This window comes from Centroberyx affinis, unplaced genomic scaffold (assembly GCF_046629955.1).
Source record: "Centroberyx affinis isolate AG114_WGS23_722 - 3 ecotype Tasmania unplaced genomic scaffold, CSIRO-AGI_Caff_v1 ptg003972l_1, whole genome shotgun sequence".
In the NCBI taxonomy this organism is placed as follows: domain Eukaryota; kingdom Metazoa; phylum Chordata; class Actinopteri; order Beryciformes; family Berycidae; genus Centroberyx; species Centroberyx affinis.
In genome coordinates, this window is record NW_027281793.1 from 88,410 (window position 1) to 111,864 (window position 23,455).

Here is a 23,455-nt window from a genome sequence, read left to right on the forward strand (position 1 = left end):
TTAAAACCTGCGCCCTCCTATACCCGCAACCTCAGCCTCAGTGTCTCTTCTTATACTTCCACCGGTCATCTGACTGTGACCGCCAGCCTGTGTCACATCCTCCTCACCCTAACCAGTTACACATCACCCAGGGGTCCCCTGACCTCGTTCAGTATATGTTTTGTAACCTTGCAAAGTTTATACTGTGCTAATGTATGTAGAAAATACTCTTCATTCTACTAGAGGTTAACCTGCACTACATCATTACAATATGTAAAATATGTAAAAAAAAAACGTAGGAGGTACGTTGAAAGCAAACGGTACTTTTAATAAAGCTTAATGAGCAGAAATAAGCACATAAAGGCTATATTACATGCTGCTTATATTAGCAGCATCTAACATCCTAATTAAACGTTTAGGAAAATGTAACTTTCTTTTTTCTCAAATGAGCTGTTTATTCTGTTTTAATGTTGCAGTGTTTTCTCTTTTAACTGTATCTTGCATGTAGTTTGATCCTTTCATGCCTGTTTCTCTCTAAGTTCTTGTTAATTGTTTTTTTTGTGGCTATTTTTCCTTAATTATGTATTTTTCCTTTTGTATCGGGTGTATTAGCAGAAATTTTCCATATACATGAATATTAAAGTCACAAACGCTATGAACTGTGGGTAATTCTCTCAAGCAAGGTCTACAGAAATGCAGACTTGCTGAAAGTCTGCATAAAGGGCTTATAAAGTTTCACAGTGGGGCAGCCCTGAACCCTCGCGGACTTGTTGAGAATGCGCGTCAAAGTCCGGGAGTCTGTGAGTGTGGACATTGGGATTGGGCCTATCATTTCAGCAGCTGTCTTCGGTCAGCAGTGTGAGTGTTTCTCTCTCCCTCCTACATCTGGCACAGAGACACTGAGGAACCAAACACAAGCCTAAACTCAGGGTAGAGGGGTTCAGTGAATGTGGAGTGGAATGTGTGGAGGTGGATCAGTGTGCTATAGAAGACTCTGTAGAAGGACAGAGTACCAGCAGGCCAGTCCAGAAACACTACTACTCTGTCAGAGACAGAGAAGGAGGCATGTATGGCTGTTTCTCTGTTATTGTGAAAGGCAGAGTAACTACAATTACAGCACAACAGACTCCAGGACGTGTCATTCTCTCCAAGCCTGCAGTCATCACTGTCTCCTCTCCTGATTCCTCTGTAAGTCACGCCTATATAAACATCTCCTTTACACTTTACCTCCCAGTAACAGCGACCAGTCAGACCATTTCTACAAAGAAGCTGAGAGCAGAAGTCTAATCTCTCTGGGTGATCAGGATATGGTTGCTCCTCTCCCACAAATGTCACCTTTCTGTTGTCTTCAGACAGGAAGAGGTCTCTGTTTGCTGTGTTTGGGTCCAGTGTGAGTTCACAGGCATCTGATGGAGAGAACAAGACACAATGCTTTTTATCTAATAGAACTGTTTTGTTTATTATTTGTTGATTTATTAACAGTTTGACAATTAACACTTTCATGATGATACATTGGGCCTCATGCAGCAACATTCTCTTAAATTTTTCATATTTTATCTTAATTTTCTGTTAAGAGAAAAAAATAAGAGAAGTCAACTCCAGATGCACCATACGTTCTTAACCATCCAAATCTGCTCTTACCCAGGTGTGCTGAATGATGAATCCCACTTGATCATAAATTGGAGGCGCGTGGCCGATTGTTTGTTATTAGCATAGGTAACGCCCCCTAAACACCATATAAGGGCAGGTGTTGTGCCGTGTGCAAATACTCAGGCACATGGCCAAGAATTGGAGAGATGCTTTTGGCAATCTGAAACGGCTCAGCAGCCATTCATCCGTCTCATTAGATAGATCTGTGCCATTTCTAAAAAGGCGTTCTCTGCGTAAGACCTGGATGGCCAAAGCATCTAAGAGCAGTATGTAAGCCATTCAGAAGCTGAATGCACGCAATATCATACAAGGGTTTTTATAGTCTTAATTGGGATCAATGGACCAATAATATTTCTTTAGCCCACGAATTTAATAATCCAATCATAATTACTCTAAAACATATAATAATCTAAATTTGATTATATGATATTCATGCGTTTTATGTTCCTCAAATTTAAAACTTATGTTTCCTTGCGTTGGACACTGTTTGTGGACTGTGGAAACAAGATATTTTTTTCTTTTCTTGGTAAGAGTGCTCTCGAAAACTCGTAAAAATTTCTCTTACCTAAGAGAAGAGCAAAAATAAGAAAACATTGGTGAATCCCAGAAATCAATGGGTACTAACAAAATAAGAACAAATCGTGGATACGAACAAAAATGAGAGAAAATTTGTTCGTATATCGCTTCCTGCATGAGGCCCACTGTGTCAGCCATCTGAGTAATTTATGCAGAAACAATTTATACTATAGTTAGTTGTAGAGACAAAAATCTGAGTGACAGGAGCAGGTTCAGGAGATAAGGCAATCTAAAGTTGTTGTGTGCAGTTTGGCCTATTGCCTCGGCTAATGTGGCCCTTGTATATAAGATGCCATTATCAAAGGTGGAGACTTTAGAGAGGCTGGTCAACTCATATGTCAGGAAATGGTGTGGAGTTCCACGCTGTCTTAGTACTGTAGCTTTGTATGGGACAGGGATTGTGGAACTACCTATATCTAGCCTAGCAGAGGAGTTTAAATGTGCAAAGGTAAGATTGGAGATGACATTGACAGAATCTAAGAATCCAACAGTCAGGAGTGCAGCCCCTCCTGTATTAGCAGGGCGGAAATGGAACCCAAGAAAGGCAGTCCAACAGGTGCAGTCAGAACTAACCTTTATGGAGCAAGGCAACTTCATCAGGGAAGGGAGAAATGGTTGTAGATAAAAAAAAATGGTGGGAGAGCATAGAGAGGAAGAAACTCAGCTGGTGAGAACTATGGGGTATGGAGGTAAACTGCATTAGATTCATCATAGGTGCTACTTATGATCTGTGAACTTCTCCCCAAAATCTTAGCCAACAGGTAGGTGAGGATCCTGGCATAGCTTCACCTATATTTCAGGTTGTAAAACAAGTTTGTCTCAGGGAAGATACACCTGGAGCCATAATCAAGTGCTTAGGTGCCTAGCAGCAGCAGTTGAGAGTAAGCAGTTAGAGATAAATTCTTGCCTGATAGGAAGGGGAGTATTAAGATTAAGGGCCCTATCTTACACCTGGCGCAAAGCGCAGCGCAAGTGTCATTGCTAGTTTCCGACCGATGCAGTTGTCATTTTCACGCCCAGCACCCACGTTGTTTAAATAGCAAATGTACTTGCGCCCATCTTTGGTCTTAAAATGAGGTGTGGTCAGGCGCATTTGTTGGTGCATTGCTATCTTGAGGCAGCGGAAAGTGATTGTGCCATTGACCAACAAAAACCTGGTCTAAAGTCTGGCGCAGTATTTTCCTGCTATTTAAAGGGCACATTATTCAGATAGTAAGATGCGTCTCTCTCTCTCTCTCTCTCTCCACGTTACCATGCAAAATAGAAAAATAGGATCATCTAGCCTACTATGAAAATTTGCACTTTACTTTGTTCCTGACATGCATTTTGTTGCCAAATTGCCATATGCTTTCACCATTACGCAATGCCAAATGCCAAAAACTGTGTCCCTCTCACCATTACGCAGTGCCAAATGCACAACGTACATGTCCCGTTAACCATCATCACACATTGCCAATTGCTAAATACGCAACCTACAACCAAGAAAAACAACACAGTAAATATGTAAAAAGCACAGCCCAACAAAAAGTCATGAAAATAAACTGCAAAGGCATCTTACCTTCACCCGACACACAACATAGGCCTATCCGACGCACACACACATCGCCATCACGCACGAGCAGATCCGTTTCCTCAGCAGAAAAACGTTTGTTTCTCCAACTTGCCGAATCCGCCATTTAAATAGCAATGCGCCAAGGTGCAAGCGCACCTGGCTCTTAAAGGGAATGGGAGATCACACTCTGGTTGAGTTCATGTTACGCCCAAAACACACCTATGATTAATTAAGGGACTTAGTACAACCCCTTTGCGCCTTGCGCCTTACTTTGCGCCCACATTGTGCGTCGTTTAACTAGCAATTTGGATTTGGACACGCCCTAAATACACTTGCGCCACGTGCTTTAGACCATGCGCCATGGATCGTTTAAATAGGGCCCTAAGTTTGTCAGTGAGGGAGAAAAGATCAGGAGGGAAGCCATTTTAGGCAGGCTTGTTGTAGGACACCTAGGGACGGGTTGAGGCTGGCAAATGGCAGTGGATTTAGGGAAACAGCTTGTAATCCCCAAGGAAATCGTCAGCTCAAACTTAAGGCCAGACTTGGTGTTGTGGTCAGAGTTACCGCGGATTGTGTATTTTGTGGAGCTCACAGTGCCATGGGAAGATGCACTAGATGAAGCTCATGAGAGGAAAATGCTCAAGCATTCTGATTTAGCAGCTGCATTTGGAGCAGCGAGGCTGGAAGGCAGAGGTTTGATTCTCTGCCCGAACCCGAGACCGGCCCAGGGGTTGGGGCCAGGCCGGTAGGGCCGGTAGGAATTTCCCCTCCATTCCTCAGGCCCGGGCCGGTCTCATGGTCAGATATAACATCTTTTTTTTTATAACTGGGGAGTAAGCTATTTGGTGTGATAATGTTGTTAATGTTATATGTAGGCCCTGGAGATATATATATATATATATATATATATATATATATATATATATATATATATGTACAGGCATGTGCAAAGGCTGCTCGGGTTTGTTGAACCGACTGAAACAAGTTTCGCTTCCGTGTTGCGCTATTCATTAAGATCCCGTTCGTAATTCTGAACAGATTTTTGTCATTCAAACAACTCAGAATTAGTTTACTTATAAACAGCCAACTTACAAAGAAAATTTCAGTTTTAAACCGGGCTCGGGCTCATAAATGCAGCCAATGGGACGGGCTCAGGGTAGGGTCGGGCTTGTTTTTTTGGGCCCGATCTAAGGTCTGCTGGAAGGTAAGATTGTGTCCTTTGGAAGTAGGCTGCAGAGGATTTTTCTAGGCAGATCAACGTTAGCACTCAATGGTGAATTAGCATCCGTGGACAGAGTTTAAAGCAGGCAGTGAAGACTATGTCAGAAGCAGCCATGGGAGCTAGTGAGTGATTGTGGATGAGGAGGAAACATGCTAACTGGGGCACAAAGTAGCTTAGGTTGGGATGTAGGACACTTCTTCCCCAAATTATAAAGATTACAAGATGTCACTGAATTCATGGTGAGAAATATCCCAGAACACATGCTTCAGAGAATGTAAACACTACTACTTCTTCTGTTATTACTTCTTTGTTAACAAAGCACGCCACTGTCTAGTGTTTTGGTGGTCCATGCATACAATCACCGACACAGAACCATAAATGCTCCCACCGCCATATGCACCTATGCCGTTGCTACGGCAACAATTTGACGCTGAAGTATAATTTTCCCTTTAGCCTTTGTGTTAGCATTAGCTTGGTTGCATGAACATTAGTGAGTTAGATAGCCTCATTGGGGCACAATAACTTCAACACATAGCAAGCAGAAAGTTTAAAAGTAAACGGTAGTGCGTTGAACATAGTCTTGCTCTCAGACCCTTGATAATATATCACAGGTCTGGTAGCAACGTATCCAAATTCTGTACGGAGGGGGCGTTGACCTGAAATCCGTTGACATTGAAAACCATGAATCATGGTTGAGGGCCTGGGAATAGAAATGTAGGAAGCATGCGGAAGTCTGCATTAGTTGGCATGGCTCATTTGCATCCAAAAAAAAAGAAGTTTACACCAACACCATCACAACATAAAAAGGTGGTCCGTGTATACGTAGAAATGGACCTAAATCGATCTCTAATGCGCCTTGTGCGCATCACATCATATCTGTCATTTGAAGATGCACAGTGGACCAGTAGCACCGACTCCAATTGTGAAAACAAAAGTGAAACTTAAAATTCCACAATTTGCTTCACACTTGCCTGTTAGTAACGGGATTCGTAAACAGTAACCTGATAATGTCTTCTGCTGCCCTACAAACTTTAACGGTAGGTAGACCTAACATTATTACATTGTGGTATTTTACTGGTACGCGCCGTGGGCCTGTACAGGATCTCTGCTTGTTAAACTCTCTCTCATGCTTCTTGTCTGTGACTATTCACTGCAACAATAGCAGAAATATAGGGGCATTGACTGACTAAGACCTCCCCTCAGTTCCTGTACAGGATTTCTATCCCGCCCCAGAAGCTTGTGCGATGCTCTGGCTTTGTGTTGTGAGAGCTTCTGGGTTTGTCAGATTACACAGCTTTGGGAACAAATATACCGTTCGACCAGAAAACTTTTTGCACCGTAGCAAAACGGTGCAAGTTTTGAACGTGCCCCTTCTAGGTAGATAGCCCAACTGAATTAGCCTTGTGTTAGCATTAGCATGGTAGCATAACTGAACATTAGTGAGTTAGAATTTGTTTGCTAGTAGGTAATGAGTTAGATAACCTAACTGGTAGGTGAGGCCTAAGTAAGTGTTTACAAAATATTGCTTTGTGCCAGCATTAGCCTTGTAGGATTTTTGTACATTAGCATAGGCTTTTGTAAGTTGTGTGCAAACTAGTTTGTAGCCATACTTAAAGCTGAGCGGGCCCTGGCATCCAGATGAAGATGCCAGTCAAGCCAGCAGTGCCAGTCAGACTTAGCTTAGCCTAAGCAGATACAATGTGGATATGCGGACTGCTGAGTTGGCTGGGTGTCTGCTGCTCTCTGCTTGGACAAGTGTAGGGTGTAACTTTATAGTGTGTGACTTGGTAGGGGTCAGATGTAGTGTGTAACTTAATGTTCTGAATATATATAAAAATATATATTTTTGATGGTACTCATCATTTGTATGGTAGTATATATGAATTGGGCCTCTATATATGCTCACTTTGGATTAAGGGATAGTAACATCATATCCTGTGTACTGATAAATGTATACAATTCTGTATTACTATTATTTTGTAACTTTTAGTCGGTTGGTTGGTAACCCACATTCACAAAACGCTTCATGCATAATCTTAATTGCCGTAAATTAATGCTCCTCACTCATTGGTTCATAATTATAGCAGAGAAACGTCATCGTGCTTGTATAATTTAGTGGAGAGAAGAAGCTGTTGAACTTGGGAAATCAACAATGCGTTTGCTCTACTCCCATTACTTTCTGACTTCCCACGTACCGTTTTTAGCAGAGGTGTGACCAAGTCAGCTTTGCTCGAGTCCCAAGTCAGTCAAGTCTCAAGTCTACATGTAGATTACCAAGTCAAGTCTATGTCATTAATGTCAAGTCTCAAGTCTAAATGTAGAACAGCAAGTCAAGTCAGAACTAATCAGGAGTCCAGTCTCAATTTAATATCTTAAAGAAAACTAAATATCTAGGACTTTTCAATGCAATATGGTTTTAATAGGATAAAAACTTGGTAAGAGCATAATGAGTTTGATTTCTATAATCAGTTTCAACTTCAATAAATTCAATCATTCCATACAAATTCAGAAAACAGAATTTAAATTCAGTAGTCTGCTGGAACAAATCTCATCACTTTCAATCTAAGTCATTTACACAAACACAAGGGCCCGGCTCTACTAACATGTCGCAATTCCAGGCGCAGCGCAAAAGCAACGGGTGAAATTTGTACAGCCAGCGCATGGTATTTAGTAAAGTAGTGAACGCAAATGCGCAGAAAATTTATTATAATTGCGATTGTGCAAATATAAGGGCCAAAACAATGCGCACAATTGTCTATTTGGGGCAACATAATGATGGGCAAAAGAAGCGCAAATGTCTCTCCAGTGGAGCTGGAAGTGTTGGTGGCAGAGAAAACCCCAAAGAGCTGCAAAGAAGAGATGTTTTACCAGCGCATAAAAAGTCACTCTGCAATGACATAACAAATACAGTGAATGCAGTTGGGCACCACAAGGTGCCCAAGGTAAAACACGCTGGTATGATATGAGGAGGTGAGCAAAAATCCTTACCATAAATAAAGCCAAAGAGGAGCCTTAACTCCCTTGGAGGAGCAGCAGGAGCCTGACTGAGACTTAGGTGCCAGTGTGGGAGGGATGGAGACCTGGTGAAGGTATGAAGCTGCACACACACCTCTCCACAGAGAGGTTATTCTGCACACGTTTTAGTTGCATTGTATTCATCAAGGCTATGCCGCTCAGATATTGGCTCTTAATAAGTGTCAGCAAATCCAGAGAAGAGCGTGCGAGCATGCGTTTTCCTTTTTGTATATTTAGGTAATAGTCTGCATATTGAGTGAGCATTCTGCTACTCTGCCAATGACACGTAAATGGTGTATTTTTAAATCAGCATACTTGTTTAAACCTGATTGGAATTATAATAGGGATGCGATCTAATGGCTACATGTTATGATGTATAGATGACTGCCACTTTGATCTTGGAGCCGGTTCCAGAGCCAGTCTCGGAGCCATGCTGTGCACAAAATGATAAGACATGCTTTTCCTAGGTCTTAATTTCTGTGCGCAATCAACAGGTGTTAACAGCCACCGCCTCTTGATTAATCACGTCCTCCGCCAATTTCCATAAAACCCTTCCTTAATTTTGCACTTCATCCTTGGAACACCCACAAATGCTTATGCAATTAGATCAAACCACAAAAAAAGCGCACCCATGATTTCAGGCGCAAAATGCGCTGTGCGCTGTCTTAGTAAATCCGAGAACAAGGTTTTAGCACCCGCAATGTGATTTGCACTGGTGCAAACCTTTATTAGAGCCGGGCCAAGATCTTTTGTCAAGAGTTTAGAAACCTTTTCAAGTCATCAAATTACAAGTCAAAGTCAAGTCCCAAGTCAGCAGAACCCAAGTCAAGTCAATGCTCAAGTCTTCTCTTCATGCATCAAGTCAAGTCTCAAGCAATTAAAACTGTGACTGGAGTCCAAGTCATGTGACTCGAGTCACCGGGTGCCCAGCGAACAGGTTTTTCGTCAGGATCGGGAGGATCAGTGAGACCCGAGAGCGCGGTGAAAAGAACAGCGGTGAGAGAGGAGATGGGACATGCTGGAATGGAGATCAGTATGGATGTATGGACTATTACAGCGGAGTTTTTACCGTTGTCTTAAATTTGACCGGCACAGAATCGGATATATGAGACTGATCTGCCGGTCACCGGTCATGGCCGATCAGCTGAAAACCGGCCGATTCCGGTCACCAGCCGATCAATCGGTGCATCTCTAAAAAGCAGCTTAGAACTGCAGAACACATGTGTGTGCTGCTTTGTTTTCATTAATAAAACTAAATACATACTTACACTTCCTCAGACCTGGTTTCAACATCTGCACTCCACCATGGTCCACACTGGGGGGATAAACAAAGTCAGACCAGCACATTCTCTTTGATGATGGAAGCATGGGCAATAAATAATCTTCTCTATGAATGATTTTTCCAGACGACATCACTCATATCCACCATTAAACATTAAACTGGCGCTTGCTGCCGATTCTGGTCTGACCTCGATTCTGGTGCTTCTCGACCTTAGTGCGGCGTTCGACACTGTCGACCATGATGTACTTTTGCATCATCTAGAGGATTATGTTTGCATCAGTGGTTCTGCTCTGTCATGGTTCAGATCATATCTATCTAACAGATTTCATTTTGTTCTCCACAACAACAGCACTTCAGATTATGTTAAGGTCAATTATGGTGTACCACAGGGTTCCATCCTTGGCCCAATTCTATTTTCCATTTACATGCTGCCTCTCAGCAATAGAATCCATAAATATGGAATAGGTTTTCATTCCTACGCAGATGATACTCAACTCTCCATTGAACCTAAAAATCAATTACAAATACAAAACTTAGACATGCTTATCTGCAGTCAAAGGCTGAATGACATCAAATGTCCTTCTCTTGAATGCTAATAAGACAGAGATGATAATTTTTGGTCCAAAAAAGGTCCAAATGGTTTAAAAGTACCACAGAGTCCCTTCATTAAGAATCTTGGTGTTATGCTTGATCCTGACCTTTCATTTGAAATGCATATTAACAGCATTACAAAAACTGCCTTTTATCTTTGTTTACCTTTGTTTTGTTGCAGAGGGTCCAGCAGTTAGAGTCCTGTCTTCCATGTTACCACTATCTGCCATATTGATTAGCTTCACGCTGTTCAATCTAAGCAACTAGTCTGCATTCAAACTGCTTCTGTTGTGTTCCGGGTTTGGTTTGACTTTCGGCCGTTAGTCAGTACTTTCGAGCCAGTTCGTACCCCCGGACACAGAGAATGAACAGACTGAAAGCAACACATAGACTAAATTTTCTCTGCGGTGGTCTCATTTTTATATTGACAAACATTTATGGTATCAAAATTAATTGGAGGATGATATAATCATATACAAATTCTACACATAGGAGCTTTAAACAATATTCCTCAGCTTCTCAGTCTGACTGAGAAAATGCCTGCAAACTCTAACCCCTCTATTAGACATTGCCTCTACCTGGCAGCAAGCTTCTCCACACCTGAGAGTGTCCAGTCTCCAGTGTGGATCCTCCAGTCCAGCAGAGAGCAGCTTCACTCCTGAGTCTCTTGGATGATTGTAGCTCAGGTCCAGCTCTCTCAGATGGGAGGGGTTGGAGCTCAGAGCTGAGGCCAGAGAAGCACAGCCTTCCTCTGTGAGCAGACAGCCTGATAGCCTGCACACACACACACACACACACATAACAAGGTATGCTACAGGTACATGTTAGATTTCCTTAGGACACTACTCTGAAATTTATTTGATAATGCAGTCTAATGCTAGTGAAAACTGTGACCATCACAAATACAAATAGTTAATAATGTGATCTGCTTTGGGTTTTCATTTGGTCCAGTTTGAGAGTTCTCAGCTGAATTTGTGGCCGAATCTTATAAGTCCTTTCTGGTATTTTATGTCTCAACAACAGAGACAGCAAGGAGATGAAATAATTAAACCTAATCAGGGAAAACAGTTCACAGGGCCATGAAAGTAGTGCTAAATGTTGGTATCACAACTGGTTTGAGAATCACGTGAGCAGAAACATCCTACACAGGTTAGGTATTTATTCACTGACATTAACTTGCATGTAAAGCAGGATTTAACTGGTCGTGTGTTGAACAGGTTGATGAATCCTGACCTGAGAGTTTCCAGTTTACAGTGTGGACTCCCCAGTCCAGCAGAGAGCAGCTTCACTCCTGAAACCCACAGGTCGTTGTTACTCAGGTCCAGCTCTCTCAGACTAGAGGACTGGAAGCTGAGAACTGAGGCCAAAGCTTCACAGCTTCTCTCTGACAGCTGACAGCTGCTCAGCCTTAATGGACATGAAAAGATATGAAAATGTTATTCTCTTTTGTGTTTTTTTTCCTTTTTCTTTTTTTTTTTTTAGCACAAAAGAGTAATTCAAACTAAATATCCATAATGTATACCAACATCATAAAGAGCATTTGCAAGGAAGACCAAAGAAACCCCAAAGGGCTTGTGGAGTGTCTCCCTTAATAACAATCATACACAATTACAATATAGTGTAATGAAACCCAAAGAAGAGTTAAAAGGAACAAAACAATATAGACAAATCAATAGGTAAAGTAGTACTGTTAAATAAATAGGGGGAAAAGTAGAAGATAAGTAAAAGAATATTAAAAGAACCAAAAAGAAAAGGAAAAGAAGAGTTAAGGAATAAAGACAGAAAGCAGAAAAAAAGAGAGAAAAAAAGAAAAGATTAATTAAAATGAAGTAAATAATTATACCAAAAAAGAGACAGCAGTATGATCATCTCAATAAGCATGATGATTGTGTTGATGACTTTGGCTCCTCTAAAATGAAGACTAAACTGGGACATGGATGTTCAAGTAAGGGGCAACAAAAGTTGTCTCTTACATTTTGTATTGTAACTATGATTTTCCTCACTTCTTCTGAAGAAACTATTGAACGTAGAGGGAAGCTGATGATAAATTGCTTTGAAGACAAACTGCTGTGAGGAGGAAGTTTACTTGAAAGAGTATAGATCATTTCTTAAAGAGAGGTTGCGAGTGAGCTAAGTAAGTTGCATGTGAAATGATTTGAACTAGGGCTGATCAATTTTGAAAAAATCTCTAATTGCGATTATTTTGACTGATATTGCAATTGCGATATGATTTGCGATATTAGAGGGAATGATAATTTTTACATCATTATTCTCATTTTCATTGAAAAACGTATTAAAATGATTATTTTGTGATTTTTGCGGGGATCTGTACCAAACAAAGATGTTTTCTTAAGTCTGTAGAATATGATGTGTAGGCCAGGACATCTCTGCAGCATGACAATATTTAATTTAAAATGGTATTTTGACACACATTTCGCCTTTAACAAATATTGCGCCTCCTGCGATTTGAAAATTGCAGTAGGCCATATTGCAATTTTGATAACATTTCGATTAATTGTTCAGCCCTAATTTGAATGCAACATTTTTGAAGGAGATAGATACTATTCAGCTTGGTAGGATGGGTGCTAGCCCAAATGACGTTGCAATATTTAATGTAAGGATAAATCAAGAGTAGTACAACATCTGAGTAGCAATTTTGGATTAAATTTCTTTAAATTTCTTTCTTGTTAAATCTGCACTAAGCGATTTTCCAACCACTAGAGGGTGACAGAAACCGCAATACATTTGTAAATAAAGCACAGCAAAGCTACTGGACTATGAAAGCCCGGAAGGACAAACCGTGCATAAAGTCTAATAGCTAAGCTAAACGTACCTACAGAGAAGTGTCGCTGGTTACCAGTCTCGCTTTGACAGATTTTTCTCCCACTGAAGGTTACATGTCCCACAATGACAAGTGAAGAGGTAGGTAGCATATTTACTAGTTTAACAAGTTGCTTCATCGATTCCGCCATCATGAGAATTTTTTTCAGGAATGGGAGGGCAAGAGGGCCGCTTTTAAACAGCGATTGCCTGATATCAGGCAGAAGTGTCAACTCGTTCCACTCCATTTCCATCTTCAGTCTGACATTGCCTCCACTCTAACCGATTTCCGTGGGGGAGGGGGATTTTGATTTTGACAACAGCGTTAGTCCCGCCCGTGGCGCTGATTGGCTAATCGTTATTCCCCCCCGGCGCTCATTGGACCGATCATTTTTCAACCGAGAAACAGCTGTTTCATGTCATGATGCCAGACCAGAATCAGTCAACTCGGTGGAGTGGGCGGATTCAAAGGTCTGGATCCAGGCAAAAACAGTGAGGGAGGAGACGAGCTAGTTTTAAAAAATGAAAAAGTACTGAATGGGTGTGTGGATATCGGTTTATATAAGTATGTCTCAAGGAAAATCTCCACATAGCACACGTTAGTGTTGGGCCACGCCATAAGGTGAAACAAAAGAAAACTAATTAAAACAATAGGGCCAGCATCTGCGGCCTAACAAGAAAACCAAAAGCCTAAACTCTAGCCCACCCGCTGGGCTTGATCTCAGACAAGGAAAAGCAGCACCAAAAATTCCAACTGGCCCTGAAGTTCACACCTAGGTGTGAACTGGCTGGAATTCAAACTCCGGTCTCTCATTGGACGAGACTCGGGCGAGCCCCGGGATCCCCCATGACGTCACGGAGGATATAAATTCCAGGAGCTACCTTTCCGCATCGCTCCCCTTCTTGCGACTCCGTTGCTATACAAGGTGGTACATTTTAACGTTCGAACTGTTCTTTTGTTTAAGCCGAGGCACAGTCTTCAACTCGCTGGACGAGCCCAGACTGTTTAGTGTTCGCCATAACACTATTTGGATCCAGAAGGATTAGATTAGCTGTTTGTGTATCCGGCAATCTAACTCCTTGCGCGCATCTGTATGAGTAACCAGTGCGCGCAGCCGACCTGCAGAAGTGGACTGGAAGAGACTACAGCTGAGGACACTCCTTCCCTCCAAGATAACGTAAGGATACGTTAGTCTACCAAGTCGACTCCTGGCTGAAATCCTTCGCTGCCTACGAGGAAAGCCATCTGACTGTTGCTCCGTGCGAGGAGAAATAACGGTCCCGCCGCGCCGACCCGCCTGGAGAACCCCACCGGCTCAACCCGACGAAAACACACACCAAATCACTCGAGAGTGATTTCCCCAAGTAAGAGGCTTTGGTTCTGGGCAGAGACTAGTATAGGTGTGTTATTTAAGCTTTACTGATCAGAAGCTACTGTTGTGCGTATTGGGAAGCGCATTGGACCACCGTGTCCATATTATGCTGTGAAACCTATCATTAAGCTTGCTGCTTGATTTGATTGTAATGTTTTGAAGCTGAATGTGTGTCATTGCATGTCGCAGGACGTGCAATTGTGTTTATCGCCACGTTGAGAGCCAATATACTGCATTTTACTGTAACCCGGTGTACTACTTCCCAGTTGTACCTCGAGTTTCTGGGCGGTAAAAGGCTGTTATTGGTGCTTTAGACGGTGAGTGCTCCCCTCTATTCATTAAATCATGGATGCAACAGAACTTTCTCAAACTCAACTGCAACAAATCTGAAGTCCTCATCATTGGCCCACACTCCCTCACCCGCTCCACCCACACCTTCTCGCTCAACATCGACGGCTCCATTGTCACCCCCTCCACCCAGGTCCGCAACCTCGGAATCATCCTTGACCCCACCCTCTCCTTCCTACCTCACGTCAACCAGGTCACAAAAACTGCCTTCTTCCACCTCAGGAACATTGCCCGCCTCCGGCCCTCCCTGTCCTTTGCCGCTGCCGAAACACTTATCCATGCCCTCATAACTTCCAGACTCGACTACTGCAATAGCATCCTCTACGGCTTATCCAAAAAAATCCTCAAAAAACTACACTACGTCCAGAACTCTGCTGCCCGCCTGCTTACCTCCACCCACCGCCGAGATCACATCACCCCTGTCCTTCACAACCTCCACTGGCTCCCGGTTAAATACAGGATTGACTTTAAAATACTACTCATCACCTACAAAGCCATAAACAACCTGGCCCCTCCCTACCTCTCCGACCTCGTCCCCCGACACACCCCCACCCGATGCCTCAGGTCTGCGGCCACAACCACCCTAAAGACCACCAGGACCAAGCTCCGGACCTGGGGTGACAGGGCCTTTTCAGTTGCCGCACCCTCCCTCTGGAACGCCCTCCCCAACCACATCCGTCAGGCTAACACCCTACCATCCTTCAAACAGGCCCTCAAAACCCACCTCTTCAAGCTCGCTTTCACCTGCTAACCTCCTTCCCTCTCTCTCCCGTCCGTCCACCTCATGATTCCTCTAGTTTTAACCACCTACTTTTATTCTTGTTTTTACTATTTTCTTATTTTTAAATGCACTTATTAAATGATTTTACCCTGTTTGTGAAGCGTCTTTGAGTACTTAGAAAAGCGCTATACAAGACTAATGTATTATTATTATTATTATTATTCTCTCTCTCTCTCTCTCTCTCTTTTACTAACACACACACACCTGAGGAGTAGAGGGTGTTGGTTTTAGCTGCCTAATTCCAACCCCATCTTGATTCTAAAACTCCTCTTTGTTCAAACTGTGCGGTCACGGCCGCCATCTTGAACTCTCGCGAGACGTCCCACCCACGTGGTCACGTCCGCCATCTTGCTCTCTCTCTTCTTCCTTTTACACACACACATACAACTCCCTACATGCCATTATACTGTTTATGTCTTTTATGCTTGCTAGTTTAGATCCATAGTTGTAGTTGTGTAATAGTGATTAACTGAAGTGTTATTGATTATTAATTGATATTACTAAAGTAAATAAACACTGTTATACATTGAAAGAGAAGTTGTCTGTGATTTCTTATGCATATGTGTTGTGGTAACTGCTGGTTGTGAGGGCCTGTGTACGAATTCACCCTTCACTGTTCACTCATAAATGTACAGTGGTACTCAAACACTGTCATTTGGGGGTGAACAGCCATTTTGAGACTGAATTAAAGGTATGGTTATTGGTCCCTGATTCCAGGGTGGTGCCCTGTAATATTGACTCCCGTCAGTAATTTTATGAATAATTAATAATTCCATAATTATTAATTATTAATTGCTAATAACCAAACCTGCCCCTATCAAAGCCCAACATTAGTTTCAGGATTGGTTATAAGGTCTGAAATTGGTTATTGCAGGTTTAATGTCATGATTGTGTTTTGTTGGGCACTGCTTTCATATTACTGTTATTGAACTTTATTTATGTCACCCTTATTTAAAAGCAGAGTTTACAGTGTGTTTTGCATGGTGCTGTAGGTCACTGAGCTGAATGTAGCACTAACAATGCCAGGGATGCTGGTTTGACTCCCTCTGGGGTCACCCAACAGTATATGCACACATGGTACTGTAAGGTGATTAAGATAAATAATCTACCAAAATGGCATATGCTATGCTATGATATACTTTACAGAAAGCCATAAAAAAGGAATAGCAAATATATAAAGCAAATATATAAATTAGGAAACTAGGAAATTGGGAAAAATGGTGGTTTAACAATAATTACATCAAATCAAAACATAGAAAGGGTAAAGAGAAAAACATTACACAAAAGTAAGTCAATAAATGTGTGTTTTTTTCCAATTGTTTTAAAAGATGATAGTGAATTTGCTAGCTTAAACCCCTCTGGAAAGCATTCCATAGAGTAGGGGCCCTGATGACAAAAGTGAAATCACCTTTAGTGTTGAGTCTAGACTGAGGGACAGTCAGGCTCATAGGGAACAAAGAGCTCTGCAGTGTCACTTAGGGCAAAAACTAGCCATGCTTTAAATGTGCTCAGTGAAATTTAATATTAATTAATATTTAATATTAATTCTAACTGGTAACCAGTGGGGGGATGCTAAACTTGAGGATATATGATCTCCTCTTAGAAATAGTTAAAATCCTAGCTGGTCAAATTCCAAGATTTTCTTTTGAATAAAATAATAAAAATGCATAATAGCTCTGAAATCCTGATATATACATACTTGCAGGGTTACCCTCAGGAATCCTGACCTGAGAAATATGGACCTTAGTTTGGAGAAATGTGTGAAATAAAAAAAGGATCTTACTTGAGAGTTTCCAGTCTACAGTGTGGACTCCCCAGTCCAGCAGAGAGCAGCTTCACTCCTGAATCCTGTAGGTCGTTGTTACTCAGGTCCAGCTCTCTCAGACTGGAGGACTGGGAGCTGAGAACTGAGGCCAGAGCTTTACAGCTTATCTCTGACAGCTGACAGCCACTCAGCCTGAAGAAAAATTAGTGATGAACACAAACAATAACGTTGAAAATATATATTTTTTTCTCTTCTGTAGAAAAAAATCACATTATATATTTAATATATCCAGTCATATATGAACCTACAAAGATCTATTGGAGGCTTTGACCACTGGCAGCAGCCTCAGAAGAGCCTCCTCTGAAGCAGAGTATTTCTTCAGGTCAAACACGTCCAGCTCTTCTTCTGATGACAGTAACATGAAGGCCAGAGCCGACCACTGAGCAGGGGAGAGTCTGGCTCTGGAGAGACTTCCTGATCTCAGGTACTGTTGGATCTCCTCCACTAGAGAGCGGTCATTCAGCTCATTCAGACAGTGGAACAGATTGATGCTTCTCTTTGGAGAGGGATTCTCCCTGATCTTCTCCTGGATGTACTGCACTGTTTTCTGATTGTTCTGTGAGCTACTTCCTGTCAGGTTCAGCAGGTCTTGTAGGACGGTCTGATTGGTCTGCAGTGAAAGGCCCAGGAGGAAGCGAAGGAATAGGTCCAGGTGTCCATTTGGACTCTGTAAGGCCTTGTCCACAGCACTCTGGTAGAAGCGTGTTAGTTTAGATTTGTCACTTAATAGTGTAGACCACCAGGTTGGTGACTGTGGCTCTGACAGTGGATTGACATCTGTGTTGATGAATGTCAGAAATACATAAACAGCAGCCAGAAACTCCTGAATGCTCAGATGAACAAAGCAGAAGACCTTGTCCTGGTACAGCCCACACTCTTCTTTAAAGATCTGTGTGACCACTCCTGAGTACACTGAGGCTGCTCTGATATCAATGCCACACTCTGTCAGGTCGGCTTCATAGAAGATCAGGTTGCCTTTCTCCAGCTGCTCAAAAGCCAGTTTTCCCAGAGACAGGATCATCTTCCTAGTCTCTGTAGTCCAGAATGGATGTGTCTCAGCTCTCCCATGATACTTGACATTCCCCTGGATGGACTGAACCACCAGGAAGTGGATGTACATCTCAGTCAGGGTCTTGGGCAGGTCTCCTCTCTCATCTGTCCTCAACAGATGCTCCAGAACTGTAGCAGTGATCCAGCAGAAGACTGGGATGTGGCACATGATGTGGAGGCTTCGTGAAGTCTTGATGTGAGAGATTATTCTTCTGGCCAGCTCCTGATCACTGAATCTCTTCCTGAAGTACTCCTCCTTCTGTGGGTCAGTGAAGCCTCTCACCTCTGTCACCACGTCAACGCACTCAGGAGGGATCTGATTGGCTGCTGCAGGTCGTGTGGTTATCCAGAGGCGAGCGGAGGGAAGCAGTTTCCCCTTGATGAGGTTTGTCAGCAGCACATCCACTGAGGTAGACTCTGTAACATCAGTCAGGATCTCGTTGTTCTGGAAGTCTAGAGGAAGTCGACACTCATCCAGACCGTCAAAGATGAACACAACCTGGAACTTGTCAAACCTGCAGATTCCTGTTTCTTTGGTCTCAATAAAGAAGTGATGAAGAAGTTCCACCAAGCTGTACTTTTTCCCTTTCAGCAGATTCAGCTCTCGGAAAGTGAATGGAAATGTGAACTGTATATCCTGGTTGGCTTTGTCTTCAGCCCAGTCCAGAGTGAACTTCTGTGTTAAGACTGTTTTCCCAATGCCAGCCACTCCCTTTGTCATCAATGTTCTGGTTGGTTTATCTCTTCCAGGTAAGGGTTTAAAGATGTCTTCACATTTGATTGTTGTTTCTGGTCTCACTGGTTGCCTGGATGCTGTTTCAATCTGTCTGACCTCATGTTCATCGTTGACCTCTCCACTCCCTCCCTCTGTGATGTAGAGCGCTGTGTAGATCTGATTCAGAAGTGTTGGGTTTCCGGCTTTAGCAATCCCCTCAAACACACACTGAAACTTCTCCTTCAGATTAGATTTGAGGTTATGTTGGCACACTGCATCAAGAGTTTCTGAATGAACAAACAACAAATAACATCAATAAATGGCTGTTACATTAAATGTGAGAAATGCGAATATTTCCTGGTAAATGTGTCCATTTCACAACAACATGGTGTCTATTTAGCTTATTACTGGTGGGTGGAAAAAACGTGTCTTGACTGTGTGTGCAGCTAAATGTGAAAGGCTTTGGGTGTTGTTTTTTTAATGTAAACCACTGTGTTCAGTATTTTACACAAACATTAACAAATTAATAATTTAACCAGATTATCCATGAGAATTATGCTCATTTACCTTCCAATCTGGAATTGAAGAGATCTTGTTTTAGAAATGTCTGTACTTACAGCAGACGTTAGAAATGCAAACATTTCCATTTTCCACCAGCTCCCCTTTCTATCATGTTAAACCTGTTAAAAGCCTCTTACTGCTCTGCAGAGAGTCAGCCAGCTCCTCCTGCTTCATTCTCCTCAGGAAGTACAGTGTCATTTTCAGAAAAGCCTCTCTGCTGCTCCTCCTCTGCTCTTCCTCCTCAGGACCGTCCATCACCTCCTCATCCTCCTCCTGCTCCTCCTGCCTCTCTAAGCAGTCTGGGTAATCTGGACTCAGAACGCTCTTAAACCCTTTCAGCTCGTTCTTCACAAAGGCAACAATGTTCTCCTCAAGCAGCTGGAACAGAGTAATATATGAATTGGCCACAAAATCAAATTCATCTTGCAGAGATTGAAAGCCCACTGATAGCATGGAGATATTATGGCCAGAATGGTTGTTTTTCAGTTTGTAGCTGAAGTAAAAGGTGATGTTGTTACACACCATAAATATGGAGTCCAGATCTGTTTGATGCTCCTGGGCAGACTGACCACTGGGAACCCCTGACCTCTCCTGGTGGCCTCTGGAGAAAACGTTATGTGTTAGGTCATATGTCTCACACACGCATACACAGGTTGTTAAAGGTGTTGTGTTCTGTCATGAGGAACCCTGGATGGGAACACAAGATGAACTCCACTGTAATTGCTGCCCTGATTATTGAATATGGTGTTTTGAAAGAGGAAGGACCAGACCAGTTCTATAGCTGATGACTGTGAATCTGATTACAGCAAACTCATCTGTTTTTATCATCACTTTTATTAAATTGCCTTTGCTCAATTGAGTGGTGTCCATCTTTGAAGTCAATAAGGTCCAACATAGGCTGGTCACTCTTCATGGACACACAGCTGGGTTCAGGGGAGTCTGGTCTATCCTGCTGGATCCTGATAGAAACATAAACATTGAACAAAAAGTTTGGAGATTTGTGTTTGGTAGATTATTTCTCTGTTGTAACAATGCTTCTTGGCAATACATTTTATACAGTTGGAAAGCCTGTTTATTTCCCTTTTAAATGGTGCCTCATTTGTAAGGAACATGTATTTGTGGGATGAGCAGCACAGCTGAGTATGTGGGTTGCGCTCATGTAAAATTTGCCAAATCTTCTCTGCCAATGCCAAACAGCTTATTCTGCTGTTGCTATTGACTCTTGTTTGGTGTTGTTTGGTGGATTGGATGATTGAAGTCTATCAGTAACAAGGAAGAAACAAGACATACTGACAATTTTAAAATTTATTCATTTAACAAACAGTCAGTAGCGTGTGGAAGAACCATACACAGCCACAACAGCCTGGCACCTCCTCCTCATGCTGGTCACCAGCCTGGTCACACACTGCTGTGGGATGGCATTCCACTCCTCAACCAGGATTTGTCGCAAGTCAGCCAACGTGGTTGTGTCGGTCACTCTAGCACGAACAGCACGCCCAAGCTGATCCCATAAGTGTTCAATTGGGTTGAGGTCAGGACTGTTGGCAGGCCATTCCATTCTCTCTACTCCCAAATTCTGGAGGTAGTCTCTGATAAACCCCGCTCTGTGGGGGCGAGCGTTGTCATCTTGGAGGATGGAGTTCGGTCCCAGACTGTGGAGATATGGGATCGCCACCGGTTGCGGAATCTCATCTCGATATCTCTCTGCATTGAGATTGCCTCCGATGATGACAAGCCTCATTTTTCCAGTGATGGAGATGCCGCCCCACACCATCACACCGCCTCCACCAAAAGGTGTTACTGTGTCGGTGCAGCAATCAGCATAGCGTTCTCCCCGTCTTCTCCACACTTTGACCCTACGATCCAACTTCCGTAGGCAGAATCTGGACTCATCGCTGAACATAGCGTTCCTCCACATGTTCAGGTTCCAGTGCAGGTGTTGCCGACACCAGCGCAAACGGGCCTGACGGTGAAGGGCAGTCATGGCAGGCCTCCTGGCAGCCCCATGAGCCCGGAGATTGGCTGCAGTCTGTTCCGGATCGTCTGGGCCGAGAGCCGTGTGCCATATCGTCCTGCAAACCTTGACTGCAAATCTGTAGAAGACAGCCTACAGTTCCTAAGTGCTGAAAGGGTGAGGAACTGGTCTTCTTGGGGTGTCGTCTTCTTGGGACGCCCACTTCGCGGTCTGTCTCTGACATCCCCCGTTTCATGGAACTTGGCCTTCAGTTTGGAGATGGTACTATGGCTCACTCCAAATAATGCCGCAACTTGCTTTTGTGGAACACCAGCTTGAAGTCGCCCTATCGCACAGGCCTTATCGAGATCAGACAAACGTGGCATGCCGATTCTTCAGACACCAATTGACCACTGTAGCAGGGCCCATGCTCACAGGTGCTGCCAATCAGGTGCCAATCAGGTACCTGATTGTCAGCACCTGGGGGTACCGGAAGCTCAAAACAAGAGTCAATAGCAACAGCAGAATAAGCTGTTTGGCATTGGCAGAGAAGATTTGGCAAATTTTTCATGAGCGCAACCCACATACTCAGCTGTGCTGCTCATCCCACAAATGCATGTTCCTTACAAATGAGGCACCATTTAAAAGGGAAATAAACAGGCTTTCCAACTGTATAAAATGTATTGCCAAGAAGCATTGTTACAACAGAGAAATAATCTACCAAACACAAATTTCCAAACTTTTTGTTCGATGTTTATTATGTAGTATCACGTCCTTATGAAGAAGACAATTTCATTTTTTTTTATTAATCCTAACATACAGAGAAAATAATGACTTACTTATTTTCAGAAGGATGTTTATCTTTAAATGTTATAGGTGGCTCCATAGACCGGTCACTCTTCATGGACACACAGCTGGGTTCAGGGGAGTCTGGTCTCTCCTGCTGGATCCTGATAGAAACATGACCACAGTGAAGATATCTGTGTTCTTGTATGAAATCTTACTTACTTGGTAATGATAACATGCTAAGACCATAATGACTAACATATTTTCAGAAGGATGTTTATCTTTAAAATGTATAGATTTGTCCATAGAGTCATCGCTCTTCATGGACACACAGCTGGGTACAGGGGAGTCTGGTCTCTCCTGCTGGATCCTGAGAGAAACATATTATGAACATAGTGAAGGTATCTGTGTCCTTATGAAGAAGGCAATTTCACTTATAATCCTAACATACAGATAAAATAATGACTTACTTTTTTTCAGAAGGATGTTTATCTTTAAATGTTAGAGGCGGCTCCATAGACCAGTCACTCTTCATGGACACACAGCTGGGTACAGGAGAGTCTGGTCTCTCCTGCTGGACTGGGCTTCAACACAACAGAGACAGAGCTTTTACTCTGAATAATGATGCTGAAATGATTTCACTGCTGAGCTCTGAGATGGAGAACAGTCACGAGATCCTCATCTTACCTCTTAGCTTTGGTCTGGCTGTCATGTTCCCCAGACACAGTGGTTTTAGAGGTAGAGACCGCCTCCTCTCTCTCCTCAGACAGACTAGAGCGTACACCTTTACACAAACACACTGGGCTGATGATCCATGACAACAAGGTTTCCATGGCAGGATTTATTATTTCAAGGGCTGTGATTCTGTACCATGTCACATATACAGAGTGTACCTAATACTCAGACCACCTGCCCTTTACATAAAATACATTGATCAGGTTCATCTAGAATGATTTTTAAGCCTTTGGGACAATTGAGACATATGGACTATGCAAAAGAAGGTTGAGTGAGTCAGCATTTTAGTATTGGCAATACTAAAATTAGGCAACATTTTATAGGCTTCCCCAGTGGAGCGTTCAGACTTGGGTGTTAGCCAGTATTATAGACACTTGGGGTGATTATTTGTATTCATCTATGCAGAATACGTACTTTATACAGCGATTTCATAAAGTTTCCACGTGTCTGTCATGCATATTTCAATAATCCGAACATTTCAGTCTCACAGATGATGTAACAAAGCTACATTCCCGATGTATATATTGCTCCACTTCAGTTCACTTCACTTGCTAAGGAGAGATGCTCCAGACATTCAGGTAGTATGGAGAGCGACAACACTGCGGGGGACAGGAGGAACCACTGACTTACAGTATATCTT

The 23,455-nt window shown here is 42.7% G+C and overlaps 1 protein-coding gene across 1 annotated transcript; it reads right to left on the bottom strand.

The window, feature by feature from the left end:
• Positions 1-858: 858 nt before the first annotated feature.
• LOC139663293 (NLR family CARD domain-containing protein 3-like) lies at positions 859-22,913 on the bottom strand. Its single transcript, XM_071541929.1, has 12 exons — positions 22,768-22,913; positions 22,551-22,664; positions 22,327-22,450; positions 22,134-22,237; positions 19,863-19,941; positions 19,478-19,718; positions 17,263-19,066; positions 16,973-17,146; positions 11,101-11,274; positions 10,468-10,641; positions 9,263-9,309; positions 859-1,385 (listed from the first exon to the last, which is right to left on the bottom strand). Exons 1-12 carry the CDS (start codon positions 22,911-22,913, stop codon positions 859-861), a joined length of 3,708 nt encoding a protein of 1,235 aa, XP_071398030.1.
• Between the last annotated feature and the right edge of the window lie 542 nt (positions 22,914-23,455).

Excerpts from the sequence above, each read along its gene's own strand:
- LOC139663293 (XM_071541929.1), bottom strand. The coding sequence starts at position 22,913 with ATGGAAACCTTGTTGTCATGGATCATCAGCCCAGTGTGTTTGTGTAAA. Across the intron at positions 19,719-19,862 it reads ATCTGGACTCCATATTTATG|CTGCTTGAGGAGAACATTGT; the intron begins GTGTGTAACAAC and ends ACTCTGTTCCAG. Across the intron at positions 10,642-11,100 it reads TGTAAACTGGAAACTCTCAG|GCTATCAGGCTGTCTGCTCA; the intron begins GTCAGGATTCAT and ends GTGTGTGTGCAG.